This window comes from Lolium perenne, chromosome 2, assembly GCF_019359855.2.
Source record: "Lolium perenne isolate Kyuss_39 chromosome 2, Kyuss_2.0, whole genome shotgun sequence".
In the NCBI taxonomy this organism is placed as follows: domain Eukaryota; kingdom Viridiplantae; phylum Streptophyta; class Magnoliopsida; order Poales; family Poaceae; genus Lolium; species Lolium perenne.
In genome coordinates, this window is record NC_067245.2 from 12,422,391 (window position 1) to 12,431,699 (window position 9,309).

A 9,309-nucleotide genomic window follows, 5' to 3' on the forward strand; every position below is an offset into this window, starting at 1 on the left:
TAGTGGCGGCCCTGGCCAGGTGATGACGCCATACATGATGGTGTGATGATGTTGGAGAGCAACTCAGATTAGTGTCCAGAAATTTATGATACTACATTTTTCTTTCATGGGAATTTGTCACCTAGCCGCAGAAGCCTTTGGCTGGATGTAATTTCTTCTTGGTGGATTCTGGAAGAACAAGAGAACTTTCAACATCAAATTGATTCGAACATCGAGGAGTTGCAACGGGTTTAACAGTCACTGGGATGATGAGACCTGAGTGTACCATGCACCGTGTAAGAGCATCTCCAGTTACACCCAAAATTGATGTCGTGATGGTAAAGAGAAGTCATGTTAAGGTATCCAAAAAATTATGGTTCTTTTCTTGGGAATTTGTCTCGTATCAATAGGAGCCTTTGCGTGGATATCTCTTCGTCTATTCTAGAAGCAAGGAACAAGAGAATTTTGAACAATAAATGACGTCGACGTTCTCAATACCATCGAGGAGTTCCGGCAACGATTTGACTGTCGCTGGGACGATCGGACCTGGATGCACCGTGCACAGCGTGCCCAAAGGCCTGTAGCTGGTTTGGGTTGCTCTGTCACGTGACTCACGGCAAGGTTGTGTTTTTCAAAACTTATTATTTCCACCTTCTCTCCTGCACAGTTAATTATTCAGGCAATATCACTCTTAGAGTACTGGCCAGTGGGCCGGTAAGAACTGAGAACTAACTTCATGCTCACTCAAGTATTACACCATTTGATTTGCATCTTGATTCATGCTAGTCATAAGTTGCAACTAATTTGTTAATATCATCTAAGTGAGAACGAAATTAGTTCTCCGTCAACCGAGAAATAGTCACACCGGTAAAAAAAACAAGCTCAATTTGGCAAACAGTAATTCCAGACCAAAAACAACTGGTCAAATCGGTGTTAACAGACTGAAAACAACTATAGTAATCTTCAGAATTTGATTATAAATTTGATGCTTCAAACTATCTAAAAGAAAACCTGTTACACTTATCGCTGTAACCTGCACCAGCAGCTAGGGTCCGTTATTTCTTCAGCGACCAGCTTCTGAATATTTTATACAGTATACAACTGTGCCATTGAACAACCGACAAGAGACAATATTTTGTAGTTACAAAAAATCTAGCACCTCTATGACAACAGCCAAGCTGAGTCAATAAACATATGAGATAAGCCTGCCAAATTGGTAACCGGATCAACAATTGGACTTTGAGACCATAATTTTCCAACCTTCCCAACAAATGTATTCATGGTGAACTGACACAGACGCATCACAGCCAAGCCAACCAACTGCTCACCTTATTCTCATCTGTTTCTTGCATCAGCCCCACTAACTGGGGCTGTGCATGCCTTTGCAGAAATGCAACAGCAAAATCACCGCGAAAAATTAGAATCATCTGTGTAAGTACGCTTCTAGTCCTCCGAGCTCAAATCGCCCCATCTGACGTTGTACTTTGCGGCAAGGTAGTGAGCGCCTACTGGTCCACGGCTTCCGTAAGGGTATAGCTCGGGCGCAGTCCGCTTCTGTTCCAGTTCCTTCAGAAGGGGTGTGAAGAGCTCCCATGCGGCATCCAACTCGTCAGAACGGATGAAGAGTCTTCGCTCGCCCTCTATAGCATCGAGCAAGAGCCTCTCATAAGCATCCGGTATCTCCTTCGAGTACCTATAGCAAGTTTGTGTAACACTTTAGAGATAATGAGAAAGTAGCTGCAAGTTGGTACTCCTATTACTACCATGCAAATCGCAAAAAGTAGTGTCTCACAAAGCCTAAACAGTAGCGCACATCTCCAATAAGGAAATGATAAAATATCACTGAATAAACTACTATTATGAACACGTCAAAGCACCAGCACAAAAGGCACTATTCTGATGGAGATAGATAAAGCAAAAGCTTTTGCAAAGTGCTGCAATTTGCATCTGCAATGATGTGTAGTGGCATACCTTGTAAGGCATTGTATTACCACCAGTTACAGCTTAGCATACATAAGTAATCGAATGGGAAGGACTTCAATAGTCAAGCAAAATATGAGTGAATCAAAGCCCCTGTTGTGGTATATTTCACTTGGCCAACTATTGTACATCTGTCCCTCCCCAGCCCTCCTTCACTTATAGCCTATTTGGTCTCCCCGGCATTGATACCTACCCCAGTTGTTACTTTGTGTACTAGATTCACATCGCATATGTTTAAAATATATTGAGACACATCTCATACTACATCTCACTCATGGCTACAACTACACAGGCAGCCTAAGGCCAAAACAAACAAACAAAATAAACAAGCAAATGCTAGAGGTACAATGTTGTATAAGTACTTGTCTACATGTAAAGAGAGGAGCATTTTAGGTACAGCATCAAGACCAGTATGTTGGTCCTTCTAAAAAAAGCAAACCTATATGCGCAAATATAAAATTGTTGGAAACTTCATCTTACCTTGCTGCATAGTGAAGATTCAAGTTACTTCTATCTAATCTCATACCAAGACCAGGAATCTTGTTGTTAATTTTTAGGTAAATAGCTTCATCCGGTTGCACACGTATCACAAGCTCATTAGTAGCCCTGTCAAGATCGGTTCCAAAAGCCCCCTTGTAGAGATTTCCAGGAACATGTCGGAACTGTACTCTAATCTCAGCCCTGAAATTTGTTTAATTTTCAAGCATAATGCAACATAAGTCAGGATTGGTGCCATAAAAGATAAGCCAAAAAAGAAACTTTGCATCAAACAATGTGGTGTTATTAACCCAAGATTCATACTAAGAAACATTATTTCTATTCATGTTTTGTTCAGATCTTAAGAATGCAACCAATATACTCGGTTAACCTTCCATATGCAGAATAAGTTGATCCAACTACATAACACTAAAAAATAATAAACACGTACAAAGAAACAACAAAAAATTCCTCCACATTAATAGTTCAAGCATTCAACAAACTTTAACATATGAGCTAAAGTAAACATATAGCTAAGTTGCATCATGTGATGTTGGTAATTAATTTAAAGTGCACTTACTGTTTAGTATGCAAAGCTTTCCCAGCCTTCATGAGAAAAGGAACTCCGTCCCATCTAGCGTTATTGATAAAAAGTGCAGCCGCAGCAAATGTTGGAGCCAGACTGCCCTTAGGCACCGTCTTATCATCAGTGTATCCAGGGTATGTGATACCTCCCTTTGTATGACTTTTATACTGTCCTACTACCACATCTTCCAGTTGCAAGGGCTTCATGGAGCGCAAAACTTTAACCTGAAAGGAATATATGGAGGCAATATTGACGACCATTACGGTTAAAAAAAATAATATTGACAATCAATGAATGGTGATTTTAGAATCAGTATGGTCATTTCACATAAAACGTAGATGGCAAGATTGATGTATGCTGTTTTGAAGTATGTAAATATAAAAATATTGATGTGTGTTGCTTTATGTAACAGAATATACATAAAACAGTTTTAAAATGTAAAATAAATTGACCCAATGTTTCCTCAAAACTGCACGTATCGGTAACCTGGAACAGGCACAAACCTTCTCATTCCGTATGTCCTCTGCTTCCAAGCTAATAGGAGTTTCCATTGCAAATAGAGCTAGTATCTGAAGAAGATGATTCTGCATAATGTCTCGGATAATACCATAGCTATCAAAGTATCTGCATAATTCAACAACAAGGTAAGAGAAAACCCAAGGTAGTAACATGGCACCATAAATGATGTAAAATATAATTACCCTCCTCGCCCTTCAGTGCCAAAGTCTTCTGAGAATATCAGTTGCACATTTCTTATATATTGCCTTGACCACAGAGGCTCAAAAACAAGATTCGAGAAGCGGAGAACAGATAAATTCTCCACGAGTTCCTTTCCCAAGTAATGGTCAATCCTGCATAACAAATATAAGTGAGCACAACATTCTAGATATCCCAGCCTATGAAAACAGCTATCATGCATCTCATGCTCTCGAATTTCGAAGGGATCGTGTCACCTTCAAATTGGCAGACTATTTGATGTTTACTGGGTAAGGGCCATGAGGATTATATTTATATTAGCCATACAAGAAAACATGGCCAATTCTTGTAATTTAAGCTAGATGCTTGAATCACCTGAAGATTTGGTCCTCTACCAGATACTGCTTCAGACCTCTTGTTAGTGCAGCAGAAGACTCTGAGTCCCGGCCAAAGGGTTTTTCAACAATTACCCTTGTCCAGCCATTCTCAGACGATGCTGATCTGCTTGCACATTTTACAACATCCAGGAATATATTTGGCGGTATTGACAAGTAGAAAAGACGGTTAGAAACTCTGGGACCCTGAATATAAAGAGCAAGAATTTATCAGATTATAAGTACATTCGTTTTCTAAATGGAAATGGATTAATTAAGTTGTACAAAAGAGTTGCATATTATTTCAGTTCTTCAGAAAAAAAAAAAACGAGAAAGGAACAATATCTTAAGCACCGAAGTTTTAGAATGAAATAATGATTATCAAGAAGAGTAGCAAGCTTAAGGCACTGGCAAAAGGTCATGCGGAGAATTTATCTAGGCAAGCATAAGCAGTGTAACCTCAAACCTAGAAATACAATAGCTGACACATCCTCGGTTAGACTTGAAGTGGCATATACAAACCTCATGTTCTTTAATCTTCTTGCCAAGCTCCATGAAATCTGTCTCTGAATCATACTGGCCTGAATGGTAGAAGCATCGCTTCAGAAACTCTTCCATTTTCTCACTACAGTTCTCCCTGGTGAACAAGAGCAGTTTAGCGAATATGCATGTCTCTACATGGGGTTTATTTACTTAAAAAATGGTCATAAACTAAGATCACAAGTTCTCCCTTGATAATCACCTTTTATCTATCCTGCAAGTCAGTGTTTTGCTGACCATGTCCCTCAGTTCAGCATCTGTCATTTTGCTTCGTGCATAGCCAAAGATGGAGAAATGCTACACAAGAAAACACTGTAGATTAGATTATTTGAAAAAAAGGGGACCAAAATTCAGGCCTACGTTGGAGAGAGAAAGATAGACGAACCTTTGGAAGACAATCTTCATAGTAGAGAGCAAAAAGGGCAGGGAATATCTTCTTCTTCGCAAGGTCACCAGATGCTCCAACTACAGTGATGCTAACAGAAGCCTCGTCGTCTTTCGATAGGGCGGCCAAATCTTCGAATTCCTCCACGGTGATTGCTGAAGGAGTGCCGTTTTCCACCTTCGGTGGGGCGGAAGTTGTGGCTGTGTTCTCCACGCCAGTGTCCATTGGACTTTTCACTGATAATGACGTGAAAATTTAGTAAGAGAAGAGCAATTGTGTGTCGATTGATAGCTAACAAACAAGATTCTAAAATAAAAAAAATTAGTAAAAAAAACAGCAATTGTTTGTCGATTGAAAGACCCGCTATACACGGGGAGTAAATAAAAAATGAGGCAGCTATAAGATTTCTTCATGAGAAGTGATTCTGGTTTTACTTTGACAATAAGTAGATGGAAGGAACATAGTGAATAAAAAGATGATGCTAGGGGTCAGTAAGAATGGTAGATGCTGAGCTTAACAACTCCCTAAGTTGCCAGAGCTAATGAATCATCCGAGGTTTGCAGACTCGCTTCATGTTTCTTTCCCAACACTTCAGTTTAAGATTCAGAATGCTCACTACTGCGTCGTAGCACAGATTGCACAGCACAACGAGGGTGCACTATGCGCAAAAGTCAAACCACATGGTTGGATAATCTAGGTTCTAGGATGGATGACTAAGTTCAGCCGTGCGTGCACGCCGCACGCGCGCGATTCCCTTCCCAATCTAGCGAGCAAACCCGTCGCCTCCCCTACCTACGGCACCCCCGAATTTCCGATGGAGCGAGGAGAAGTGAAAAGCGCGGAGAGCACTGAATCCCAGAGCGCGGCGAGTCGAGAAAAGAGTGATGAGCGCCCACCTCCCTTCCCGGCGACGGCGTCGATGCGCCACCCAGCGGCGGCGGCGGCCGATCTCCCGCCGCATCTGGCGAAGGAGAACGCGACGGACGGCGGCGGCGGCGGGTGCGGACCCGCCGCGCGGCGCACGACGGCTCCTCCGCCGGCGCCGGCCGCGGGGCACCTCATGCAGGAGAGCGCCATGTGCCCTCCTCGTTCGGCCGGTGCTGCTGTCGCTGTGGCTGCTTTCGTTCGGAGATGACGAGGCGGCTAGCTGAAGTGGCGATAGGACGGACGGTGGACGGAGATGGGGCGGGGGAGAGGGAGGTTTTATCGGGGATATCGAAGGGAGACGGAGACAAAGCCAAAGTTTGGTGGAGGTGGAGGTGGAGCGGGGGGGCTCTTGAGATCGCCGAGGGCCGGGGTGGGGGTGGGGGAATAAAATAGTCGGAGGCGGAAACGCAAAGAGAGAGTTGTGGCCCCTTGGCTGCGGCTGCGGGCGGCGGCCGGTCTGGTCGGGCAATGGCTGCCGCGGCGGCGGCGCAGGTGGCCGGTGGGGGTGGCGGCACGTACAGGTACAGTGCGGTGGTGTTGGGGGTTTGAGTTGACCGGCCGGAAAAGGGGTGCCAAAACCCACTTCCTCACCTCACGTTTTTCCCCTCTCACAAAAAAGTCAAGAGCTTCTCTACTCCGTATTTTATTTTGAAGAAAACGTTTTTTGCGCCATGTTTTGAATAAAGAGTTGCAGGGCTGCACAAACCCAATGAATTCATGAAATACCACGCCCCGGCAAACTTTGATCGATAACAAAAACATATTAATATATACAATACAAACTACCTCCATTTCAAAATATATATACTATTACCACCGACCGAGTTGACCAAATGCCAACAGCCAGCCACACGCGCCAACCAGAAACGCCTCTAATTTTAACTGCGACCTTTGTACGGAAAAAATATGTTAGGCTTACATCGAACAAGTCCTCCACAAAGACCACCGCGCGCTTACCGACCATCGTTGCCACACGGACACAATCCACCGCATCTCCAACTCCACGAAGAGACACAGCGAAGCACGAGAGAACCCATCGGGCGCGGCAGCAACCGACTAACAAAGCACGAGCCGCGACCCAAACTCTCCTCAACGCATCGTCGGCTCGCAACGCCCACCAAGCAAGCCGTCTCAGCAGCCTGCCATCCACTAGTCCCCAAACCGAAACCTACTCCGAAACTATGCAGCAAAGGAGGAGAAAGACGCAACATCGAGCCGTGCCGAGGATCAGAGGTTTCCCTCTAGAGCCAAGACCACTGGGGCGAGGAGAGGAGCCCTCAACGACGACGCTTCCAAGAAAGTCAACTTGCGTCTGCAAGCGTCGTCGTTGGTTCTTACCAAAGCTAGGTCAAGGGTTTCCGGTGGGAAACTCACTTTGGCTCATAGGAGCACATTAATTCGTTGTGTGAAAATACATTTTGAAGTGTCAAAAATTCTGAAATGAGATTTTGCATGTACATGTAGACATTTTATGTTCGTACACAAGTTTCCAATTTTTTTTCTTCTGTGTCTCTTTAAAAAAAGATAAATTTTCATGTTACAACACGACTACGTACATGATTTTTTTGTTTTTTTTTTGTACATGCCATAAAATATATTGTTTTTTTCACGAAAACTTGTGTATGAACATAAAATGTCGCAATGTACACTATGAATTTTATTTCAGAATTTTTCAATATTTTTAAAATTGTTTTTAAATTATTTTGTGAAATGCTACTATGAACCAAAACACCTCCTCCTTCCCAGTGCGGTATTTAATTTCAGAATCTACAGTTTATTGTCATTGAGGAGTTTCAACATCGTTTTTTTTTTCTTCTTCTGAATACGGACTTTCTTTTAATGGATGAAAAAAAATTCCTTCTAATTTCTGTCACCTATGTTTTTTACCTTTGCTTCTCCTCGAAATAGGCTTTCGCCCCGCTATATTAATATAGCAACCAACCGATACAACAGGCACGCTGGGACTGCAGCACAACCAAGTCCAAAGGAACAGAAAAGAAAGAAAAGAGAAAACAATGCCGACGTTGGCAGCTCGACAAAAACGAAGATGACTCGCAACCGCTGCGCCCTCCCAGTAGTTCCACCACACACCTAGCCTACCGAAGCCCCGCCTATCAAACAACACCTTCAACAAGGAAAGCGACGACGACGCCGCTGCTGCCCGGACTAGTCCTAGGGTTCCCCCGATACGCGGAAGGGATTGGAGAGGAGGTACACCCGACGCCCTTCAAGAAGGCAGGGCGACACCCGCAGGCGTCTCCACGTCGGTGTCGGGCATGCCGACAAGGATTTCTCCCGCCCACCAAACCCACAACCCCGAAAGTTTCGATGTGCTCCACCTAACTTCCGCCCACCAGCACACGCCACCGCGGTCTTGAAGCCATCATCGCCATCTCGCTGTGGTCACCGGAGCAGGGCCTGGACGTAGAGAAAAGCAGTAGCCGGGCCGGGGGTCGCAGCAACTCAGCCGTGCGGGAGGGAACTACCTCCACCGCCTTCGCGGTAGCCGACCGGACATGGCAGCGAGGTCAAACCAGGCCCAGCTGGCCCGGCCGGGCCCAAATAGGCCCGTAAAGTCCCCACTGCCGAGCTGCAGCAGGCCGGCCGGAGCACCGCCAACACCCAGCCACCACCACCGCGACTTCTCCGCCTCCAGGGAGTTCCACCGGCGAGCCAGACGCGGCAGCCCGCCCAGCCCCTTCGGGCCCCGCCTGGGCCCAGATCTGGGCCTAGCAGGCCCTGCATCCCGGCCGCCGGCCTCGCTCCGCCACCAAGGACCGCGCCGCCGCTCCTCCTCCCACCCGATGAACGGAAATCACGCCGCCGCGCCGGACCATCGCCCGCCGAAGAACACCGCCGCTCGAGATCCCCGCACCCCTGCTGCGTCGCGGGTAGAGACACCCCCGCCACCGCCGGCACCGCACAGGCAAGGCCCGGCGGCGGCGGCAGGGGAGAACGCGAGAGAGAGCTAGAGGAGGCCGGAGGGAGGGCGCGGCCCGGCCGCCGCGGGGGGCGACGCGGGTCGCGAGTCGCGAGAGCGTTTGGGACTATCCACTACCTATCCTGACTTTCCCGTTCTAGCAACCTTTACCTTTGCTTCTGCAGAATCTCAGTAGCTTCTGTAGGACACTCGAGGGGAAGTTGTTTCCCCCGTGCTCCCTGGTCCTGGGTGCGCTAGGTGATAGCCGACGGAAGGCGGCGGCGGAGTAGGCAGGCCGCATACGTGGATGCGCTGTGCTAGACAACCACCGCACGATCGAGCGGGCCGTCGGCGACAGGTAGCAGCGGCCGGCGATAACACACTCGCTCAGAAGATGGGGGTGGTGGACGAGGCAAGAGCCGCTGGAAAATGGGGAGGACGACGG

General features: G+C 46.4%; 1 protein-coding gene across 2 annotated transcripts; it reads right to left on the minus strand.

Annotated features, from left to right (window-relative positions):
• Positions 1-931: 931 nt before the first annotated feature.
• LOC127331186 (glucose-6-phosphate 1-dehydrogenase 2, chloroplastic) lies at positions 932-9,180 on the minus strand. Of its 2 annotated transcripts, none has more exons than XM_051357251.1 (10): positions 9,036-9,180; positions 5,018-5,253; positions 4,835-4,929; positions 4,615-4,729; positions 4,094-4,299; positions 3,724-3,873; positions 3,526-3,646; positions 3,017-3,246; positions 2,440-2,640; positions 932-1,672 (listed from the first exon to the last, which is right to left on the minus strand). In XM_051357251.1, exons 1-10 carry the CDS (start codon positions 9,163-9,165, stop codon positions 1,423-1,425), a joined length of 1,734 nt encoding a protein of 577 aa, XP_051213211.1. In that variant the 5' UTR covers positions 9,166-9,180; the 3' UTR covers positions 932-1,422. The 2 variants fall into 2 exon arrangements, with proteins under 2 accessions (XP_051213211.1, XP_051213210.1); XM_051357250.2 differs by lacking the exon at positions 9,036-9,180 and adding an exon at positions 5,914-6,260.
• Between the last annotated feature and the right edge of the window lie 129 nt (positions 9,181-9,309).

What these genes read in the sequence shown, in the direction of transcription:
- LOC127331186 (XM_051357250.2), bottom strand. Translation starts at nt 6,094, where the DNA reads ATGGCGCTCTCCTGCATGAGGTGCCCCGCGGCCGGCGCCGGCGGAGGA. An exon ending in CGCCGTCGCCGGGAAGGGAG is followed by an intron (nt 5,254 to 5,913) that starts GTGGGCGCTCAT and finishes CGTCATTATCAG; the next exon opens with TGAAAAGTCCAATGGACACT. An exon ending in GGCACTGAAGGGCGAGGAGG is followed by an intron (nt 3,647 to 3,723) that starts GTAATTATATTT and finishes TGAATTATGCAG; the next exon opens with ATACTTTGATAGCTATGGTA.